Source organism: Anolis sagrei, chromosome 3, assembly GCF_037176765.1.
Source record: "Anolis sagrei isolate rAnoSag1 chromosome 3, rAnoSag1.mat, whole genome shotgun sequence".
Taxonomy (NCBI): domain Eukaryota; kingdom Metazoa; phylum Chordata; class Lepidosauria; order Squamata; family Dactyloidae; genus Anolis; species Anolis sagrei.
This window is the reverse complement of record NC_090023.1, coordinates 185,562,663-185,586,723: the sequence shown is the minus strand read 5'-3', so window position 1 is coordinate 185,586,723 and position 24,061 is coordinate 185,562,663. Positions and strand designations below refer to the sequence as shown.

Below are 24,061 nucleotides of genomic sequence, written 5' to 3'. Positions count from 1 at the left end.
TTTTGTGTCCCGTTCTTCTCTACCTCCGTAGAGGGACTCAGAAGGGCTAACTGCAAAATTCAGTGCTGTACAATAAATAGTGTCATAAAACAACGTACAATAAATAAGTTCTAAAATACAAATAAAAACAATTCATCACATTAAAAACAGCATCCAACTCAGTCCAAAACGTCATGGCCAAATAATTCTTAGTCTATATCGAATCATCAGTCAATCTGCAAATGCCTGACTCCACAGCCAAGATTTTAGCTGCTTCCTGAATGACAGGAGAGAGGAGGCAGATCTAATCTTGGCAGGGAGAGAGTGCCATAGCCGGGGGGCCACCACAGAGAAGACCCTGTCTCTCGTTCCCACCAAACGTGCTTGCGAAGGTGGTGGGGTCAAGAACAGGGCCTCTTTGGAAGATCTTCAAGTTCTTGATGGTTTATAGGGGAAGATACGTTCAGACAGGTAAACCAGGCCCGAGCCATATAGGGTTTTGCAGGTTAAAACCAGCACTTTGAATTGTGCTCGGAAGCTAATTGGCAGCCAATGGAGCTGGTGTAACAGGGGAGTTGTGCGCTCCCTGTACCCAGCTCCCGTGAGCAACCTGGCTGCCGAGCGTTGGACTAATTGGAGCTTCTGAACAGTCTTCAGAGGCAACCCCACGTAGAGTGCGTTGCAGTAGTCTATTTGGGATGTAACCAGAGCTTGGACCACCGTGGACCACAATACTTTAAAAGCATAGTATAATGTATTACAAACAAATAAAAACAAAACAAACAATAGTGAAATGAAATAGGCTTCACACTTGGAAAGGAAACAATTAGATGCGCTGGGAAGAAGAGGTGGGTGTTTGTGAACCCAAGCGTGCTTCAAAGGTTGTTCACGCCATGCCAGAGATTTGGCACTATAGTTTAGCTAATCTAATTTTACAGTTCTATGATTTTTAAGTCTACCATTATTGCAATCCTATACAGACAATCCTCTGTCTCTGCTAATCCTTGTTTCCAGAACAAGCATTTTTTTTTCCAAAATTCAATTCTCACAGGAACACAGAGTGAGATGAAATCTTTTAAACAGGGTCACAGACATCAAAACAAACACCATATGGATTTTAACTCTTTCCTATCATCCCCCAAAGCATGCATGCACATATATATACACACACATACATATATATGTCCATAGATGCAGTTACACTATAAAATGTACCTGTTCCGACTTACAAACATGTTCAATTTAACAGCAAATCTACAGAACCTGTCTTGTTCGTAACTTGGGGACTGCCTGTATCTTCATGAAAGCCCAATGCATGGCTTTTTAAATTTACTAGAACTTAGATGTGATCAGAGATGTATCTCTGCCTGTATATAATTGCCTGTGCGTAATTTTGAGGAAGACACTATTTCTACTGAAAAAGTAGGAGGGTTTGATAATGTTAGGTTTTATCTCCTGAACCACAATGCTTTTTCTACTTGCAAGAAGGGTCTTTCTGTCTGGAACACAGTGCTTCGGTTCTCAAAGTCTTTGTTGTCATTCCAACCGAGACTAACATTTGTCTGTTTATACTGTAAGGTCTAAAGATCTGTGTACTTCTTGTTTTATCGGTCTTTGGGTGTCTAATCTCATCAACTGTTTTGGGAGATTTACAACTATATATCCCTATTTTCATGGTTTTATAAAGGATTTTCCGTCCTGTTGCCAGATCTTTACTGAGATAAGAGAATTTTCTTTTATTGATGTGTCTAGTCTGCAAATAGCTACTTTAAAAATTATTCCCAGTAATTGATTTCTATCAGTTCCCATAAAATAACTACTTGTTCCAGTCAATTCATAATCATAATTAGTTAGAAATAAATACTAATAACAGACAATCCTTTTAAAAAGGCTAATTTTAAAATAATCCTTCAAAGCAGACTAATGCTGAAGATACAATTAATAATAAACAAACATGTAGCTAGTTGATTTTCAGATAAGATCATCTGTGAATGTGCTCATTATGCTCATACAGCATAATGAAAGTTGAACTTAAGAAGAAACCTACAGAACCTACCTTGGTCAGAACTTGAGGACTTCCTGTATTGATACTTCTTTTCCATCAACTAGGCATGTTCCTGAAATGTAATGATCCTGAATTGTAAAGTTCTCTCCATTGCTGTTAATGTTGGACTGTAAAACAATCTGATAGGAAGAAAACAAACTTATTTGAGATTTGCTGGAGAAGGGGTCTGCAAATACTATGGACTATTAAAAAGACAGTTAATGAGTTTTTGAATAAATCAGACCTGCGCTTTCCCTAAAAGCAATGATGACTAAAGTGGGGCTATTGTACTTTGGTTATATCATAAGAATAGGTGACTCACTGGAAAAAAAGGGAACACTTTGTAAGGTTGGACAGTACAAAAAGTGAAAAACCACATTGTAGGTCAGTGTTCCCAACCTTTTTCTGACCAGGGACCACTTGGATCAGGGATCACTCTCCAACATTATTATCAAAGGGGTTATGAATCAGTTTTTGGTCAACTTTTGAATTGGTTTGGTTATTTGGGGTGTTGATTTAGAAAATTGCTTTGGATAGACCACATCAGATCTAGTTTCAGATACAGAACATATGCCACTCAGTAGTTGCCATCTGCTCGCCCACAGAAAACCATATTTAATAATCTAGAGCTGATGTGGTTTATCCAATGTAATTTTCTGAATCAGTACCTCACATAACCCCGGGAACAGGGCTAAAAATGATGATACAAAGGCACCCCTGCTTCCAGGTGCCACATGGAACAGCTCCCCTCAGGGGAAGGGAGGAGGAAGAGAAGCAGAAGATAGAAGGCTTGTTGTCGTGCTTTTCTTGTGTAATCAGCCTCTCCCCTTCCGATATCCCTGTTGCCTCAGCACTATAAGAGGGTTTCGCGAGACAAGTTGCTCTCGTTGCAACGGTGTAGTAACCATGAAGCCACAGACCATATTTTAGTTCTTGGGGAGCACTGATGGTCCATAGACCACAGGTTGGGAACCACTATTGTAGATAGATACCAACTCAAAGGAAGCCAACTCAAAGCCAGTTGATCAGAACAAATGTAGACATTTGCCCTCAGTGCAAAGGATTTGGTGAGTTACTAGGCATGTGATTGTATTTGATTTGCACACTCACGTTAATCTTCTTGCATACAAGCAAGAAAACGCATGCATAGAGATAATACATGACCTGTTTTTGTGCCAAGTGCCTCTTTCCCTTGGCAACAGATACACATTCATCCATATCAGAAGACTGTAGACACATGCATCCAATTAATAATAATTAAAATGTGTTTATTTCAGTTTATAGTAAGAATATGACAGTTCAAACAACTCAGTGATTAAAAGATCCTAAAGCAACATGTGGAAAATGCTGCTTGGAAATGGAATGTGATCATCTTTGCTTTCAGGTGGTCCTTCTGTGTATAAGTTCTTCATCTGGGAGCCGAATTTTGAATCTCTTAGTAGTGGAGCGTTTGCAGGAATCAACATTGGAATCAAATAAAGACAGTGAGAGAGTAAATAATGAGTTATGAGGAAGGAAAAGGAGGGCTTGGATGTAATAGATCAGTGGTTCTCAACCTGGGGTCCCCAGATGTTTTTGGCCTACAACTCCCAGAAATCCCAGCCAGTATACCAGCTGTTAGGATTTCTGGGAGTTGAAGGCCAAAAAATCTGGGGAATCCAGGTTGAGAACCACTGTAATAGATGAATGTGGAATTATCAAAACTCAAGCAGGTGCTTGCTTATCTATTTTTGAAGCTCAAAACTGGTACAGACAGGACATCTCTTCCCTTATAACAAATTCTGAAAAACTCTAAAATCTAAAATGGTAATCTTTATAATGGTTATACAAAGTTCATTTCTTACAGGAAATAATTAAAATGTTGTATAAAATTCAGACTATGTATATAAGGTGTACATGGAGCATAAATGAATTTTGTGTTTAGATTTGGGTCCCATATCCAAGATAACTCATTAGGTACATATATACCAAGGCAGGTATTCCAAATCCCCCCCCCCCCCCCCCAAATTCAAAACTCAAAACAACTCTGGTCCCAAGCATTTTGGACGAGGGTTACTTAATCTCCATTGATGGGAGGATAAAATCATGGGTGGTATCTCTCATCTTTATTCAAGTCAGGTTTTTAGTTAAGACATTTAACTTACATGGCAATTTATAATGAAACCTAATAGTTAAATTCCTTCCCCTAATGTAAAGGTAAGGCTTCAGGGAAGTATAAATATATGCCCTGAGGAATACAATACATAACTGCATTATAGGAAATATAAATATATGCCCTATTTTTATTTGTCGTGTCAGGGCAACCAATATATGCCCTGAGGAATACAATACTTAATTGCATTAGATGGAGCTATAAACTTTTACTAATCCCCATGCATATCCAAAAGTCAGTGTATTGTGAAGCTTATTAAATAAACCCTATAAAACTCTGTTTTTCAAATTTAGAGGCCTAGGTTTACATTTCTATGGAAGATTCTCTTTCTGTTTTACTCCTGATGAAAAGGATTCTGCCTTCAACTAAAGAGGAGGAGGAGGCAGCATATTACACTGCCATGCCATGAGCCATGGTAGTTCAAATGGTGTAAAACTTCATTCATTCTACAGTGTAGATCAGGCATGGTAGGCTGTTAGGAATTGTGGAAGTTGAAGTCCAAAACACCCAGAGGGCCGAAGTTTCCCCATGCCTGGTGTAGATACACCTGAATGTTTTGATTTCTTGACTGCAGTCTCCATTCAGATTAATGCTGAGGCAAGGTGTGAAAAACTTTGAACTATCAGAATGATTAATATACTTAGAACATGATAATTTGTTACAATTTTGCAGAATCTGCATATTCAGTGGTTTTCCATTTAATCTAATGGTTAGAAACATAGTTTCTGTTTCTTATGAGATGAGGGGTCTCATTAAAATACTTTAGACAGTTAACCTTGATGCCTCACAAAGCAATTGTTCATCAATACTTTTGAAAATATGATGCAGGCAAGGATATCTTTCTTTGAAATAATTCTTACTGAATTTCCTGGCTTTAGTTATATTAAATCATATCACGAAGAATGTGGCAGTTAATGGGTGACTTAGGGCCCATCCTTTGTTGGTGTTTATTCTTTCAGTCACTTCCGACTCTTCGTGACTGCATGGACCAGACCATACCAGAGCTCCCTGTCGGCTGTGGCCACCCCCAGCTCCTTCAAGGTCAATCCAGCCACTTCAAGGATACCATCTATCCATCTTGCCCTTGGTCGGCCCCTCTTCCTTTTTCCTTCCTTTCCCCCCAGCAATATTATCTTCTCCTAGCTTTCCTGTCTTCTCATGATGTGGCCAAAGTACTTCATCTTGGCCTCTAATATCCTTCCCTCCAGTGAGCAGTCGAGCTTTATTTCCTGGAGTATGGACTGGTTGGATCTTCTCGCGGTCCAAGACACTCTCAGAATTTTCCTCCAACACCACAGTTCAAAAGCATCTATCTTCTTTCGCTCAGCCTTTCTTATGGTCCAGCTCTCACATCCATAGGTTATTATGGCGAATACCATTGCTTTGACTATGCGGATATTCGTTGCCAGTGTGATGTCTCTACTCTTCACTATTTTATCAAGATTGGTTATTCGTCTCCTCCCAAGAAGTAAACATTTTCTGATTTCCTGGCTGCAGTCTGCGTCTGCAGCCGGGAAATCTGCACCTGGAAATGCAAAATCTGTCACTGCCTCCACATTTTCTCCCTCTGTTTGCCAGTTATCAATCAGTGTGGTTGCCATAATCATGGTTTTTATGTTTAATTGCAACCCAGCTTTTGCACTTTCTTCTTTCACCTTTGTTAGAAGGCTCCTCAGTTCCTTCTCACTTTCAGCCATCAAGGTGGTATCATCTGCATATCTAAGGTTGTTAATATTTCTTCACCAATTTTAACGCCAGCCTTGGATTCATCAAGCCCCGCACATTGCACGATGTGTTCTGCATAAAAGTTGAATAGGTTGGGTGAGAGCATACAACCTTGCCTTACTCCTTTCCCTATCTTGAACCAGTCTGTGCTTCCATGGTCAGTTCTTACTAACCAGTTCATCTCCAAATGACGCCTCCAGCAATAACTAATTAATTCAGAAAACACCAAGGTTTCCCTGGTTTATTCCAAATTTATTTGATATTCCATTAGATCCAAGTCTTCCTGGAATGCCCGGGTATAATCGGATATTGGGCCTGTGGGGACTCACTTCTGGTTAGTGCTGGGACTACTTGAGGGTGAGTCCCCACAGCCACATAGCTTTTGTGGGCTTCCAAAAGCCCAGAGGAGCCGAATGACATCCACCCACTCTTGTATTGGATTTGCCATCCTAATAATTAAGAATCAGATATGCAGGAGGAGATTGTTATCCAAATTACCTTAATATAGCAATGTATAGAATCCAATTGTTTTTTTCTTTAGGAAGAAAATAGATCAACACGTTCTTGTGTCAGACTTTTCAAGCTGGGTTTGTGTCTTTAAATCTAGTTGTCAGTAGAAGATGAAATGCAGTTTTAGTTTCTTTAAGAGGAAATGTGTTTTTATCTCATATACGAAGCTCTCATCACTGAAAAAATGTCCGTAAACATAAATTATAAATTGTTCAGGAGCCAAGAGAAGGAAACTAACTGTAGGAAAGAAAAGATCACATTTATTATCTCATGTTGATAAGTGTTTATAGAACAAGAAAAAGCTATCCCTTGGGAATCTCACTGTAAAATAGCCCAGTTGGTTTGAATTAGGTTTCCATGTGAAATATAGCTTTCTCTTTCTCTCTCTTTTCTTTAATTGCTGTTATGGGAAAGTAAACTGAAGATTTTCTGAGTGATAGATAGCAAATATCTACACATGAATAAATTTTGAACCCCCCAAAGCTATATCTTAAGCCTCTTGTTCTCACTCAATGTAATATATATGAAGCAGGATGTACTAATAGAGTCGGATTAGGAGTACGATGTTTTAGACCCAACCTTTTTTTGACCAGGGACCACTTTGACCAGGGACCACTCTCCAACATTCATACCAAAAGCGTTATGAATCAGTTTTTGGTCAACTTTAGATTTGGTTTGGGGTTCTGATTCAGAAAATTGCATTGGATAGACCACATCAGCTCTAGTTTCTGATACAGAACATATGCCATGGTCAGCGACAGGAGAGGAGTGGCAAGCAGTGTGAAAGGAGCAGAAATAAAATAAATAAAGAGGTTCATGGACCAGATTTTTGTACTCACGGCACACTGGTGGTCCGCGGCCCACAGGTTAAGAACCACTGTTTTAGGCCTAGGAGAAACAGCAGCCAAAATAGTTATCATTTTGACCAGGGACCGTAGATTAAATCTTTTTTTATTCTGAATTGTTTCTAGCATTGAATGTGTTGCAGGGATCGCCTGGACAGCTTTGTGGATTTGTGGGAACTGAGGCCCCTTCTATGCTGCCCTATATTCCATGATCTGATCACAGATTATCTCCTTGTCCCTTATATGGCAGTGGAGACTCATATAATCCAATTCAAGGCCCCCTCTCTCGTCCCTTTCAAATTTATGATACCATATCTGTGTATGTGTGAATCATTTATATATCTCTATCTATCTATCTATCTATCTATCTGTCTATGGCTGGCTGACTCTTTGTTAGGAGCGCTTTGATTACGTTTTCTTGCCCTGGTGAAGGGAGTTGGACTGGATGACTTTAAGTATTTTCTGTTGGTCATGTGGGTTCTGTGTGGGAAGTTTTCCCCAATCCTGTCATTTGTGGGGTTCAGAATGCTCTTTGATTGTAGGTGAACTATAAATCCCAGTAACTACAACTCCCAAATGTCAAGGTCTATTTCCCCCTGTGTTCATATTTGGTCATATTGAGTTTTCGTGCCAAGTTTGGTCCAGATCTATCATTGTTTGAGTCCACGCTGCTCTCTGGATGTAGGTGAACTACAACTCCCACACTGAAGGTCAATGCCCACCAAACCCTTCTAGTGTTTTCTGTTGGTCATGGGAGTCCTGTGTGCCATGTTTGGTTCAATTCCATCATTGATGGAGTTCACAATTCTCTTTAATTGTAGGTGAACTGTAAATCCCAGCAACTACAAAACCCTAATGACAAAATCAATGTTTTGAGTGATGGTCACTCCATGGGTTAGTAGGTATCTTGTGGCCAAATTTGGCAGCAATTCGTCCAGCGGTTTTTGAGTTACGTTAATCCCACAAACGAACATTATATTTTATTTATATAGATGTGCTTGATGCATTTGTGCGCTTTTACTGCTTAGATATGAACTTAAAGAAATGGGGAGGTTGTATGTCATTGTTTTCAAATTCTTGTTTGCAACAAGACAATCCAAAACAATATGTATTGAATATTTCTGTTGATCTAATCAGTTGTAAGGTATGCAAATACAAGCAAATAATCATCCTTTGTTTATTTGTTTGTTCAATAAGGTGAGCTCGTGGGTGACATGGCTGATTCTCACAGCAGGCTCTATGGAGGAAAAACGAGACGTCTTCTCTTATGTAGTCCATGTGGCAAAATGCTGCTGGAATATGGGCAACTACAACGCTGTCATGGAGTTCTTGGCAGGCCTAAGGTACTTGCAGCTCATTCTTCAAATGATGGAGACTCGGAGATAGATTACACTGCAGCTTCTGTTACAAACAGCTGTCCTTTAGAAAATAAACCATGAACAGCACTCCATCAGTCACTATGCTAAACAGTGTTCTGTTGCTAAGTTGCTTCATTTATCTTGTCTGGCGAGTTTATGATAGCTGTTTTGGGAAAACTGAATGAAACAGACAGCAGAGGCTGTATTTCGTGAAAGAGAGGTCTTTTCTCAGAATACTCTTAACGATGGTGCATTTATTTTTCAGAATGATAAACATCCTTTTAAAAAAGAAATGCAATACTAGCTTTCCTGTAGAAAGAGCCAATATAAGAATTAAATTTAAATAGATATTTCTTCTTGCATAATAAAATGCTTTTAGAATTTTTTCTCCTCTTTCCTTTATTGATATTGTTATTTATGGATTATTTTTCTGACAATAACAACACATGTTGCTATTTATTTGTTTTTCCCTTTGCTTCCAAACCCAGTTTTGTTCAACCCAGTTCCCTTCATTATTTTTTTAGGACTTTTTAGTTTGAGAACAGCAAAAGACAGAAAAGAGTTTAGGAAGAGGAAGGACAGGAAAAGTTATAGACTAATGAAAGGAAATTAAACTTTATTTTAGCCCGCACCATCTTCCCAAAAGAACTCAGGGCGGCTTACAACCAAATATAAGCAAATAAATAAACAAATTAAAGATAACCAAATCAATTATAAATCAATGTAAATAAACAAGACATAGCATAATTCACATAATTACTAACATATTAAATCTTTAGAATCTCTTTTAAAATTTCTAAAATTAGGCTAAAATCGGGGAGCTGGTGAACACCAGACTAACAGGGTGGATGCTAGCAGCTAGGTAAGGTGAAACATCAAATCATTTGGGTGTCCTCTGGGCAACGTCCTTGCAGACAGCCAATTCACTCACACCAGAAGCGACTTGCAGTTTCTCAAGTCACTCCTGACACGACAAAAAATAAATAAATAGCTTTTTGAAGGAGAGGAGAGAGGAAGCCATTTTAATTCTTTAGGAAGGGAGTTCCAGAGATGGGGAGCAATGACAGAGAAGGCCCCCCCCCCTCTCGTTCTCACCAGCTGCGCTTGAGACAGGGGTGGGACTGAGAGGAGAGTCTCATGTTGGTTTGTATATGAAGATGCGGTCTTTCAGTAGTCTGGGCCAAAACTGTTTGGGACTTTATAGGTAATGACCAGCACATTGTATTTAGCCCAGAAGCAGATCAGAAGCCAGTGGTGCTGTTGTAACATAGGAGTTGTCCGCTCTCTGTACAGCGCTCTGGCTGCTGATCTCTGAACCAGTTGTAGCTTCTGAACTGTCTTCAAAGACAGCCCCACATAGAGAGCGTTGCAGTAGTCCAAACAGGATGTGACCAAGGCGTGGACTATGCAGTCCAGACTAAAAGGAATAAAATAATAGAAAAGGAAGTTCGTTAGTTTTAGGTAATATTCTGTGAGCAAGTCATGCTAAGTGTAATAAAAGCTCAATTTGGAAGCCCAAAGCAATAACTGAAGATCAGTTCATTTTCAGTATTAACTATATTTGACAATCTCAAATCCTTGGCAAAGAAAGCCTTTTAATATACAGTACAACCCCCATATCCACAAGGGATGTGTTCCCAGACTTTATGTGAATATGTAAGGAGCCCCCGGTGGCGCAGTGGGTTAAACCCCTGTGCCGGCAGGACTGAAGACTGACAGGTTGCAGGTTCAAATCCAGGGAGAGGCGGATGAGCTCCCTCTATCAGCTCCAGCTCCTCATGCGGGGACATGAGAGCAGCCTCCCTAAAGGATGATAAAAACATCAAAATCATCCAGGCGTCCCCTGGGCAACGTCCTTGCAGACGGCCAATTCTCTCACACCAGAAGCGACTTGCAGTTTCTCAAGTTGCTCCTGACACGACAAAAAAAAGTAATATGTGAAATAGCAGGTAATAGCAGACATTAATTTCAAAGGGAAGAATGATGGTGGTACTACAAAGCAGGTGAAACTTGCATAGAAGGCTCTAAGTGAATAAATGAAACCGTATATCAGCTCCATAGATGTGGCGATTGTATTGTATTTGCAAATAATTATATTAAATATTTTAAAGAAACTTTGCTTTCCACAATTATATATGTTGAATATTATAAGTAACTCTATTTTTAAGAATCTGTGGGAATGATTGAATGTAATCACTCTTATATCTAAGAAGCTTGGTTTGGACTACAAAACTTTAAAATAAAATTTACCTACATTTCCATCCCAAATAGGTCAAGAAAAGTTTTAAAAATGTGGCAATTCATGGACCAGTCTGATATTGAAACAATGCGGAGCTTGAAAGACGCTATGGCACAGCATGAATCATCCTTGGAATACAGAAAAGTTGTCAACAGAGCTCTGAATATACCCGGCTGTAAAGTTGTCCCTTTCTGTGGTGTCTTTTTGAAAGAACTCTGTGAAGTTTTGGATGGGGCTGCAAGTCTCATCAGACTTTGTCCTCAATATAACTCTCAGGATGAAACACTGGAGGTAAACTAACAGTTGCAACTACAGGCAGTCCGCAAATTACGAACAAGAGAGGTTCTGTAGGTTTGTTTTCAAGTTGAATTTGTATATAAGTCCGAACAGGTATTTTTTAAAATGTAACTGCAGCCACAAATATATATAATTTTAGTTTTGGATAGCATAAGGAATGGGCAACACTCCTGTGACAATTTCTTTGCTATCTATACTCCTGTTCAGAAGATTTCACCTCACTTTCTGTCCCTGTGAGAATCAGATTTTGAAAATGTTGACTTGTTGTAAAAACACAGATTGGTGAGAAAGCTTCAGTGGAGACACCGTTTCCCCATGATCACTCTATCAGAAGTGAATTTTCCTTCCGAGGGGTAGATTTGTCCTGCTTCCTTTTGTCTCACCTCCTTTCTTAACTATGAATCATATGTAAGTCAGATGTTTGTAACTTGGGGACTGCCTGTAGTGTCTAAAATTCTTATCTAAAATGTCTTTTATTTTTTTTAAATGTACAACATGGACTTTCTTTTAGTTTGTTGCAGAATATAGTGGGCAAGATAACTATTTGCAGCGGGTAGGCCGAGATGGCTTACATAATATGGAAAAGGAATCGGCAGCTAACTACATATTTCAGACGATTCGGAGCTGCAATCGTAGTTTGGAATCTGATGATGGAGAAGATAGTTTTATTGAAGATGAAGGTGGAAGTTCCAGAAGAAATTCTTTGAAGGACAGAAACCGCTATCTGTAAGTTTAGAAGAGATTGATATATGTGTAGGTCTGTGTGGAAGTGAAAGATTATATGTGTATGTCTGTATACAAGAGAAAGATTTTCAGATTACAAAATAAAGAATCTCAGTGGAATACATTCAGTTGTTTCAGTTAATCATGGTTTGAACTTAACTTGTTTTCACTAACCATATTTCTTATGAATGATAATGGCAAACTGCAGAGAACAAACTAGGCTTGTTCTCTAATGCTAAATTATAGTGTTGGTAAGATCAATAAACTATTTTTTTCAGTTTTGTATACGTTTTCCAGATTTAAATATTCTTGTTATATAAAAATACTTGCTATATAAAAATACCCAGTCTGTGTAGATGTGTTTTGTGTGTGTATACATTTGTGTATATGTATATATATGTGTGTTTGAGTATATATATATGTGGTTTTGTGCATTCGTTGTAATGTATATTTTGGTTTTTTGCTTTTTAAGTCACTTCTGCTATGTTTTTCAGTGTTTTTATGAGTGATGGTCACTCGTTGGCCTGATAGGTGTATTGTGTCCAAATGTGGTGTCAATTCACCCAGTGGTTTTTGAGTTATGTTAATCCCACAAGCGAACATTACATTTTTATTTATACAAATTAATGATAAGAACACCCTTTTTTGCAAGTGTCTGTTTGACTGCAGTACTTCCCTTTCCAGACTTTTTCTCATAGTTATGCATGGAATCATAGCACTCAGATGCTTGGAATCCTTCTCATTAAGTTTTATGTTCTCTCATGATGTAATTACTTCCAGGCAAAGCCCCTTCATCTTGTGCATGAAGCTTTCAGAAATGTACAGATACAACAAGGACTTAGTTAGTGATGCCAGGAATAGCACCATGGCATCTTTGTTGATCTTAGCTCAGAACATTATATCCTGTTGGAACAGTGTTCTGACCTAGTCAAAATAAAGGTTATTTATTATTGTTCCTAATCCCACTACTTTTAAGGGCATGTTATCTGAGGTTCATAAATTATCTTAGGGAAATCTTATCAGAGGTAATAAACTCTTTGAATGTTCACCATAGAGCACAGTCTTTCAGCACAGGTGTTGTTTTAATTGTGACATATGGGGTAGCTCATGTTCTATGACCTCAGATCCCCTGTTTCTTTCTCTGTAGTGAGAGAAACCACTGAAAATCCAGAACACTATTCCCATAAATGAAAGATATACCATTGACCCTATGTTTTCATGGATTTTGGATCCACAGATTTAACCATCAATAGGTTGTTGTGAGTTTTTCAGGCTGTATGACCATGTTCCAGAAGCATCCTCTCCTGACGTTAGAAAATCACAACCCAGTGATTTGGGCCATGAAAGCCTTCAACAATACATTAACCATCCAATGCTTGAAAATTTTCTTTCCCCCACCCAAAAAAATTCCAAACAACAGACGTTATTTTGTCATTTTATATAGGGGCACCAATTTACTATGTCACTGAAATGTAACAACAACATCCATAATACATGTATTACCCACCTCTTCGTGTGGCTTGAGGTAGGGTACAACATGGTTTAAACAGAAAGATAAAACACAATAATATTAAAATACATATGATAAGATACACACAAGTAAAATGCAGGTTAAAATTTGCAAGTTAAAATTGACTGAGTAGTCCTGCCCATTATATATAATGGGACCTGAGCCTCCAAGGATGGCCTTAGACTCGAATCCCAGAATACATCAAGGGAAAGAATTGTTGAAATCTTAATGGATCATATTCACTTCTGCTAGAGGTATAATCACAATGCGAATTATACTTGCTATGTGTGACAAGGAAAACATAGTTCATGAGTTGATATCTGTGAAATATTGTGGACTGCGTTTTGGACCAGACCATGCAATCTAATCATTGAGTTTGAATGCTTCCAGACAAGGTATTGTCTCTGGTGGCATTTTGCTAACAGCCAAACAGACACTGCAGATGGATCAATTTTCACTCCACATTACTCTCCCTCCATCTGCCATACATCTGCTCTGCAGGGTTATGAAACCTCCTGGAGCAGATTTGGGGTTAGTGAAGGTAAATACATGTGGGAGATAAGGATGAAAACAATAGAAAGTTTGCTTGACTGACATTAAATTTACTCCAATCGACTTCCTTAAGACATGAAATTTGGCATCTCTATTTGTGAACTTGCATATTTTTCTTATAAGAAATAATCTGTTAGGGAAATAAATACAGACTAGGGGCACGATGTCATTTCTCTCATACTGCTAGTAGTCCATTATTTAAAAGTGTACAGTATCTCTCTCAGCTTCATTTTATGAGACTGATGTAATTTGGCAGAGATATATTGCCATCTTCCTTGAACGAGAAAAAAAGCAAATAAACTTCCTAACCACCAATGCCACCTTATTCATTCATTACTAGTCTAGTGTGCAGGAGTACCAACCATTTGTAACCTGTTCCATAAGTGAAGAGTACACTTTCCATCTAACATCACTCAAACTCCTCTGTGCAGAGCAGCAAATTTCTCTACTCACAGGGGACTTCTGGTGTAGTATAATGGAGGTGCCCACAGGGTATAGTAGATCGCAACAGGGCGAGCTTGCACCCCATTTGAGGTTCCTAGTGCAACAGTCGAGCTGCACACATTTTAAATAAGCAATATGTTTGAATGTTGAGAAACTCTGATGAGAAGAATCCTGGACTGCAATTCAGGACTCATTCTGTGTAAAGTTCACACATCATTTTGCATAGAAAACAGCATTTTCTGAGCACAAACAACATTTTCTACACAGAAAATATTTCTACACATAAATATTATTTCTTAAACAAAAAATTCTGCTACTGTGCATAAAACATTGTGAATTTATTCCATGCAAAATTCACATATTGGTGATTTGCATAAAAATAACAATTTTGTGGAGAAAGTGGCGTTTCTTGCACAGAAAACACTATTTTCTGTGCAAATTTTCCATGTAAATCGTAAGTCCCAATTTTTGAATAGGCTGTGTTGTTTTCTACAAATTTCTCATGGTGAGAAGGAAAATTTAAAAACTTCAAAAAACCATATGTGTCCCATTCTCCATTTCAAAACTCCTTTGCATCAGAGGCAAGGTAGAGACTACTTTAATAGGAAATAGCATCATTACCCTTTATTTGTTCTCCTACACTTAGGGTTCTGGAACAGTATATGCAAGGAATGGTTGTTCTTGGACACTAGAGGAAATAAAAGCTGTAAGGAAATGTGGCAAGGGGAAGCAACTGGCAGGGAATAGAGGAATATAATTATCTTCCTGTTCTAATTAATTGTAAAGCAATTTCTCCATTCATCATCTCAAGGAGGAACTGTAGGCAATTACTAAATTTACTTGAGTATAACATGCCATCGATTGTAATGTGCACCTCAATTTTGAAGGTACATATTGCAAAAAATAGATTTCTTGTTGAATGTAATGTGCAGCTTCTTCGTTTCTGTCAGCCACCCATCTCAGAATTTGCCAGTCTCAGCCTTATGGACGGCCAGCAGCTTCTCAACGAAGCCCTCATTCACGAGGCCTTCAAAACCGAGGGGGAGGTTTTGAAGGCCTTGTGAATTAGGTCTCTTGGGAAGCCATGCCCCTCCGTCAGGCTGAGGCCACAGGGGGTGGGAAGAAAGACTGTTGGACACAAGTGGTTGATAAGTGTAGAGTTGGTATTGGTAAAGTTATATAAATAAGATACATTATATTGAGCGAAAATGTAAAGAATGTCACTATCAAGATTTGTATTACTTGACTTGTGACTACAATAAATAAAAAAATTAAAAGCCTGTGCAATTCTAACATGCCATCAGATCTAATGTGCATCTCACTTTTGGCTATGCAATTTAGCCAAAAAAGGTGAGCATTAGATTTGAGTAAATATGGTAGTAGTTTAGCCTTTGACACTTATGCGTCCTCATATTTAAGCCTCAAGAAATATGGAGGCTAGGTGAGTGGAGAAAAGAACACTAGTTACCAAAGTCAATGACTTTACCATAATTTTAAAAATAAAGTAAACAAATCCTAAGTTTTACTGAATAACTAAACTAATGTCCAGTAAACTAATGCCCATTGTGTTCTAAATGTACCTATTCACTCTTAATATGTCCATGAAGTCATCCTTGCTTCCTGAGAAAACAGTTTCAAATAGAATTGTTATCATCTAGCATTTATTGCTTCTGGACTGTTGAGTAACTTCTGCTGCCAAGTCAGTCTGTGATCTTATTTTTTGTCACATCACCCCGATGCCTGTTTTAATACAATTTTTTGTACAGAAATAATTTATCTCCCAATGTTGCTTTCATTTGGCACTGGAAAATCACATTTTTTAGGAATAAAATTTCAAATTCCTTAAAATCTGTGAAAATATATTCTGTTTCCTTTTTCAGTTAAGGAAAAGCAAATGCGACATATTTCAGAACTAAAAGGCAGGTCTTTCTCATCACCTTTCCAAAGATAGATGCCTGGGCAACTATTATTGCTCTGTGGATTTTTTTTTGTCATTTGATTAATTACAGCCCCATTTGTATTAATGGAGTCAGTGGGATGGGTCAGTGGGTTGGGTCCAGAGGCTGCTTTCTGTGAATGGAAGAGCTCTTCTTACAAAAAGTGCTTCCACCTAATTCGTTCTGAACCTTTCCACTCCTCACACCCTGATTTTAGATCACTCCATTCATTGAAGTCCCCTTGCCTTCTGGATAGCATTTTCATGCAACTGGAGGGCCTGGTGTGAAGAGGTCCACCCTGGAAGCGCATTTGCATGTGCCTATATCTAGATCCAGCATCCTATGAGATTGGTATTTGCACTTGACTATTTGACAGAAGTTGCGCTGTCTGTTTTCTATATTGCTTATCCAAGTTACTCATTACCCTTGCTTATATCTCCATCTGGCTTACAGCTGTCTTCCGATTTGTTGGGCAGTTTATGTAAAATCCAGTAATACTAACCAAATATTTTAATTTTTTTATAAGTTCATGTACTTTATACTGACATTAGCTCACAACAACAAAGCATGATTCAGTCTTCCGTGATTGGAAATCATTGGTGGCCAATTAGTCTTTAAAATTGTATTAGTGAGGTTTGTGGTTGCTATCCAAACTGCAGTGGCCAGATGGAAATCATAATTCAAGCAATAGCTTTCTAGAAGCAAAAGGTGGTGATGGAAAGATTCCAGAAATGATCAGGAGATCATAATAAGCACTTCAAAATATAGCAGAGTGGTTTGGTAACTGTCCAAGTTGCAGTGCCTGGTTTCAAATGAGAATTCCAAATGGTGGGTTCTTAGAAGAAGAAGAAGAAATGGAGACGGAAGATTGCAATATTTTTTTGCAAAATCTTTTTTGAAGGACAGTCTCCTCTGCGGTAGAACTGCTAAGATTCCTTTAGGTAAAAAGGCAGAAATAGCAGAAGGCTAAGTCGTTGCTGCCTGAGATACTATTAGTATATTTATTTATACCCCGCTTTATCTTTCCTGAAGGAGACTCCAAACAACTTAATATAAAATATTAACAGACAATTTAAAATATGAAAACATGCAAACATTAAAACAGAATTAAATATAAACAGTATTAAAATATTCACAGTTAATTTCTTTATCCAAATCTCTTCCCATTCTACTAAACTAATTGTTCTTCCTATATCTCTTGCCCACTTAACCATTACTTCATTCTGTTAAAACATATTCAGTTAAAAACCACAGCACCCTCTGAATTGATCTTTAAAAGCCTTCTTTAAAAACCTGTCTGAATAAAAAGATTTTAGCTGCCACTGAAAGGACAGCAAGGAGGGGGCCAGTCTAGGTTCCCTGGGTAGGAAGTTCCAGAGTTGAGGGGCAGCCACCGAGAAGGAAGACCCGCTCCCTCGTTCCAACCCCCCCCCCAAACCGGGCTTCAGATGGAGGTGGGACCAAGAGAAGGGCCTCTCCTGAAGATCTCGGGGCCTGGCTAGGTTCATACAAGGGGATGTGATCAGCCAACTAACCTGGACCTGAACTGTATAGGGCATGGGTCCTCAAACTAAGGCCCAAGGGCCAGATGCGACCCTCCAAGGTCATTTATCTGGCCCTCGCTCAGGGTCAACCTAAGTCTGAAATGACTCGAAAGCACACAACAACAACAACAATGCTATCTCATCAGCCAAAAGGAGGCCCACACTTCCCATTGAAATACTATTAAGTTTCTATTTGCTAAAATTGTTCTTCATTTAAGTTACTGTATTGTTTTTAAGTGTTATTTGCACTACAAATAAGATATGTGCAGCGTGCATAGGAAATCATTCATGTTACTTTCAAATTATAATCTGGCCCTCCAAGAGTTTGAGGGACCGTGACCTGGCCCTCTGTTTAAAAAGTTTGAGGACCCCTGGTATAGGGCATAACTAGCACTTTGAATTGTGCCTGGAAACAGACTGGCAGCCAGTGAAGCTGCTGCAACAGCAGGGTTGTCCCTGTAGCCAGCCCCAGTTAGTAACCTTGCTTTAGCTCTTTGGACCAGCTGATGTTTCCAAGCACTCTTCAGAGACAGCTCTACATAGAGCGTGTTACAGTAATCCAGACAGGATGTAACTAAGACATGCACCACTATGGCCAGATCTGACTTCTTAAGGAATGGTTGCAATTGGTGCACAAAAGTTTTATCTGTGCAAAGGCCCTCCTGGCCACTGCTGATACCAGGACCTCCAGGTTCAACACTGAATTCAGGAGGACCCTCAAACTGCAAACCTGTGTCTCCAGGGGGAGTATGACTCCATCCATCACAGGCTGGATCCCTTTTAAAGAAGGATAGGAAATGAATTCACTCCAAAGGCTCTCTGACATATATTAGAGCTGCATCTGGTCAGTGTGGATGCGATTCAGCTAGCATATAATGGGAATCTAAACTATATTCCAGAGAAACTACAGAAGGCATATTCCTAATTTGTGTGGAACATTTAGGTGCAGTCATATTGTCAACCAGAATTTACCAGAGTTCTCCTGGATGACTGCTCTTTCAGGGCAACACTATGTTAGGTTTTCATTTCAGTTGGGTTTGCTATTATCCATGGTGCCCTGTTTCCATGGCCAGTTTGGGAACATCACTGGGAGCAGTGATACAATTGCAATTTGTAGAATGTGCAACATCTGATAATTAAAAAATCCCAGACATCAATCACATACCATGTATTGTCGAAGGCTTTCATGGCTGGAATCACTGGGTTGTTGTAGGTTATATGGCCATGTTCTAGAAGCATTCTCTCCTGGCATTTCACCTGCATCTATGGCAAGCATCCTCAGAGACCTCACAACCTCTTAGGATGCTTGCCATAGATGCAGGTGAAACGTCAGGAGAGAATGCTTCTGAACATGGCTGTATAGCCCGAAAAACCTACAACAACCCAATCACATACCATTTGGTTAGGTTTTTGGTTCTATTGCGAAGAGACCTATTACCTTTAAACAGAAGAAAATAAATATTGGGAAGTAGATTAGATATGGAGTACATTTAACATATATGTGAAAGAAGATTCAATTGTATGTTTGGCTGGAAAATCTGTATAATGAAATAGTTTTCTTTATGAGGGTGTATGCTAATGGAACATTTGTTATAACTTGGTTTCCATGCAGGTTTATAACTGGAGATTTATCAGATTCTGAAAGCGATCTATTTGAGCAATCCAGAGAATGGACCCCACCAGCAGCCGAAGAGCAGCAGCAAGCGTTCTGCCACGGAATAGAACTCATTCCCTGGTATGTTCTGTCAATTAGAGCTGATGTCCATCAGTTCCTGCTGCAAGGTGCAACCGTCATACATTATGACCAAGAGACACATTTTTCAGCACGATGTTTCCTTCAGCTTCAACCTGACAATAGTACATTGACATGGATGAAACCTACCACTGCTTGCTCTACAAATTCAAAAATGAGACTAAGTATGCTCGGTACCACTGCTGAACTTGGGAAATTTCAATTTCTTGGCAATACTGGAATAAATGGATTGGTGGAGGGCTGCTTGGACCTGTTCTCAGCAAAGGCAGTGTATATGGGGCACCCTGGCATTGATATGCATTCTGTGTGCATTCAGAATAAACTTTGCAATATGTCTCTTGAAGAGAATGGTGTGACACTATTATATGGACTTCAAACTACTGAAAATAAGTTGCTACATTTTGTGGCTCCAAAATATACTGCCAAAATGCTTTTTGATGGATTGCTGGAATTAATTTGTGCTACAAGGAAGATGAAGAAATTCCCTGATCAGAGACTACAATGGCTGCGAAAACAATATGTCAGCCTCTACCAGGTAAAATAATGTGATTATCTCACAAATGGAGCAACTACCATACTGCTCTGACTGAGCTTATGCAACCATTCCTTCTGTACTTATAATCACTGGTGTCTTGGTTTTCTAAGATGCTTCAGTATCAGTCAATTCAGGTTGATTGGTGTCTGTAGGAGATTTACGTGAACATCAATACAGAAGCTGAACATGCAATCATTCCCTTCACATTGCCATCAGAGAAGGGGTGGTTTGTGAAAAGAGAGTGCCAGTACTTTACTGTCCAGCCCTGCCAAGTTACTAGTTTCCAGAAAGCTGAGTGTTGTGTTACTTAATGGCAGTAATTTTCATCCATTGAAAGATCCCCTGCAAGATGTTGTGGCTCTGCAAATCTTGCAGTAGTCTGAGATTTTGTAGTAACCTGCAACACTTTAGCAGGCCTTACAAAGGTCTTTGGCATTCTCAGCTGTACTTTTTGGATGGATTTCCAGTTTGACTCAGAGTATCCCAAGGTTAGACATGAGGTTGTTTAAGTTTATTTTCCTGGTTAATTTTTGTATGTTATTAAGTTTAAAGTTAGGCCTTTTATATTTTTTGATGTGTTTTATTTTGATGTAATGTTTTCTTGTGGGCATTGAATGTTTGCCATATATGTTGTAAACCACCTTGAGTCCCTTCAGAGAGATAGGGTGATCTATAAATAATAATAATTGTTATTATTATTATTCTGACACAAAAACACAGTATGTCACAGCAAAAGAGATATACAGGGTGAGGCAGCATAACTTCCTTTTTTCAAAACTTAATAAAACCCATTGTATGAATCAGAATTTTTTAATTTTTTTTATAATGTAGGCGCATACCTAAAGTTTTGTTTTACGTAGTTTTGAAGATTAAATTAGGTAGATGACATCCCCCCATTCTCCATTCTCCAGACATTGAGTAAACCGATTTCTAGCGTTTCTTGCCAGCATAGCAGGCGTTATGTTGGCAGTTTCTTCCTGGATGTTGGTCTTCAAATCTTGTAGAGTCCTTGCATGGTTCACATAAACACAGGATTTCAAAAAAACCCATAGAAATAAATCACAAGGGGCCAAATCTGGAGAGCGGGCCGGCCACTCCAAATCCGCTCGAAAAGTAGGCCTCAACGGCAAAAGCACGCTCCTCACTGTTTCAACACATCATGGCGACTGAACTGTATCAGAACAAAACTTTATACTCCCGCCTCTTGAATGAGACCACTAGTGCTCCGCTATGTCTTCAACTGACTGAATGGCAAGCATTTTTAAAAAGGAAGTGATGCTGCCTCATCCTATATATGCTGGATTTCGTATCACAAAATCACAAATTGAACACTTCCCAAGCATCTAGGACTGTGTGATGTATTATTATTATTATTATTATTATTATTATTAGTAGTAGTAGTAGTAGTAGTAGTACAAGAGGTCATTCTTCTCAGATAAAAATAATAGTTTAGACTTTTCGGGAGATCAAATTTAGGACAGAAAAGAATTTAGATAAAGGAAGGTGATCTATACTTAATTCCAAAAGCCCATAGAACTGACTTCCATTTGGGGGTGAAAAGATACCAGTCATAGATTGAGACTGAAGTTCCATGTCCATTTCCTTCTCCAAGGAACAAAGAGTCTAGCTTTTTGAAGAAAGGGGAAGAGGACTCAAAAGGTAAGAAAGCAAAGGGCTTGAGCGCATGGTGACACACACACACACACACACACATATATATACATAAAGATGAAAGAAACACCAAGCCGTACATGTCCCATATCCGAATACTAATAACTTTGTACAAGAATGGAGGCCTCTTTGCTTCCAACAAGCATTTGGGTTATTTGCACTTTTTCTTTGGATTGTAATGATATTTACACTTGGCGCTTATTCTGATTTTGCAATTGGAGTTGTTTTTAGCTTCTCATTCTTTTTGTGATCTGTATTTTTTCCATTTTAATAAAGCTGAGGGCTCTTTTATTAGGAGGATGGCCGATATGAAGGCCCAACCTTGGCCCAAGCTGTTGAATTATTTGGGGGGAGACGCTGGAGTACGAGAAACACAAGCCCAGGAAACCTGATGAAAAGTGTAGAGAAACCAGGTGTGCAAAGAAACAACACTCTTGGAATCAATACAGTCAAGAAAAAGAAGAAAGTACTCATGAGGGTAAATATTCTGTTATTTAATATTGAATTGCATGGTAAATTAAGTTCGTTCTGTGTTTCCTGCTTAATTAACCGCACTCAGAGAGAAAATCGTTATTAATAGAAATACTGAATTGCCATTTATTTCCATTTCATTTATTTAGAAGTGTAGTTTTTTTGTGCGCACACATCATAAAGACAGAATTTTGTCTGGATTTTAAATTAAACCAGAAATAAAGCATGCTGGGTGGTATTTTTGACTTCTAAGTTGGTCTTTGTCTGTATTATAGAGCCCCAGAGGAAGGGAAGTATCATACACAGAGTATTTTTGACTCTTCAGAAAATATCACTTCTCCTAACTCCCAAAAAAGGCATTCATTTGCAAGGCAGATTCAAGTCAAAGAAAACCTCTGAATAGGCTAATATTATTCAGGATAGGAGCTGGTAAAAACAGCGTTTGAAATGCTCCTGGGGCATGGGGAAATTTTTAAATTTAAATGTGCATCTTTTGAAAAGATTATAATACCTAGAGGGAGGAGGAAATGCTATGATCCAATATCGTATTCAAACATTCAAATTAACCTTTTGAATGTTTCTGCAATGGTTTCCCTTTCTCCTTGATTGTAGTTCTGTAATTGCAACAACTATATTTTGTGAAAATAATGGAATATTTTTGAATACAATAATTGTCAGTATTTTAAGTAATATGTTTAAAGATTTCATGATGTTGAATTAGTGAAAACAACATCATTTCTGATTCCTTGCTTTTTGTGATATATTCTAATGTACAAGACAGTTTACAGTTTAGGCATTTGAAGGATATGTCCAATATAGCGCTACAAACTACTCTCCCATTGTTATCATATTTCCACCTTGGTTGAACAAAAAATACATTTTATTCAAAACATTCCGCATCAGAATTGATTAAGAATTAAGCCCAAATTCTGACTGAGTACATCGAGGAAGGATATGACAAAGGTTGCATTATGGGAACAGTTTTTGTGGACAGTCTATGACACTGTGCAACATAGGAAAATGCTGCATAAAATCTACCATATTACTCGGGACTATGATTTTATAAAAACTGTCCAGACCCTCCTAGAGAACTGCAGCTTCTATGTGGAGTTTCAAGGCAGGGAAAGGAGATGGAGGAGACAAAAGAAAGGTTTACCCTAAGGCATCATTCTTGTTTAACATCTTTACTAACGACCAGACACAGCCACCACTCACAAAGAGCTTTATATATGCTGATGACCTTGGCCTAACAACACAAGCAAAAGACTTTGAAACAGTCAAAAACTAACTCACAAATGCCTTGCAAGATCTCTCCAGCTACTACAAAGATAACCAACCACCTGAAGACTAACCCTGCCAAGACAGAAGTGTGTGCTTTCCATCTGCACAACCGTGAAGCCAACAGGAAATTGAAATTTACCTGGGAAGGCCAAGAGCTCGAACACTGTTTCCATCCTAAATATCTTGGTGTCATCTTAGATTGAACACTAACATTTAGGAAACACTGTATGAATACCAAGCACAAAGTAGCTGCATGCAATAACATCCTGCGCCTTGTCTTACTCAACTGCTGAGTATGCCTGCCCTGTTTGGCACAAGTCTGTCCACGCGAAGCAGGTTAACATAGCATTGAATGAAACATGCAGAATAATCACAGGATGTCTCAAACCTACACCTGTTGATAAACTCTACAAGCTAGCTGGCATTGCCCCCCCCCCCTATGCAACGGGAAGTAGCTGCTAACTGTGAGAGAAATAAGGTTGAAGACTGTG

At 38.7% G+C, this 24,061-nt stretch overlaps 1 protein-coding gene across 6 annotated transcripts in view; it reads left to right on the top strand.

The window, feature by feature from the left end:
* Window positions 1-24,061, top strand: part of PLCE1 (phospholipase C epsilon 1) — a 232,807-nt gene that overhangs the window by 141,993 nt on the left and 66,753 nt on the right. For all 6 annotated transcript variants that reach the window (XM_067465731.1, XM_067465733.1, XM_067465732.1 and 3 more), the window contains exons 5-9: window positions 8,453-8,598; window positions 10,885-11,143; window positions 11,661-11,875; window positions 19,472-20,147; window positions 22,114-22,296. In XM_067465731.1, the coding sequence (XP_067321832.1) occupies window positions 8,453-8,598; window positions 10,885-11,143; window positions 11,661-11,875; window positions 19,472-20,147; window positions 22,114-22,296 (1,479 nt within the window). The remainder of the gene's footprint in view (window positions 1-8,452; window positions 8,599-10,884; window positions 11,144-11,660; window positions 11,876-19,471; window positions 20,148-22,113; window positions 22,297-24,061) is intronic.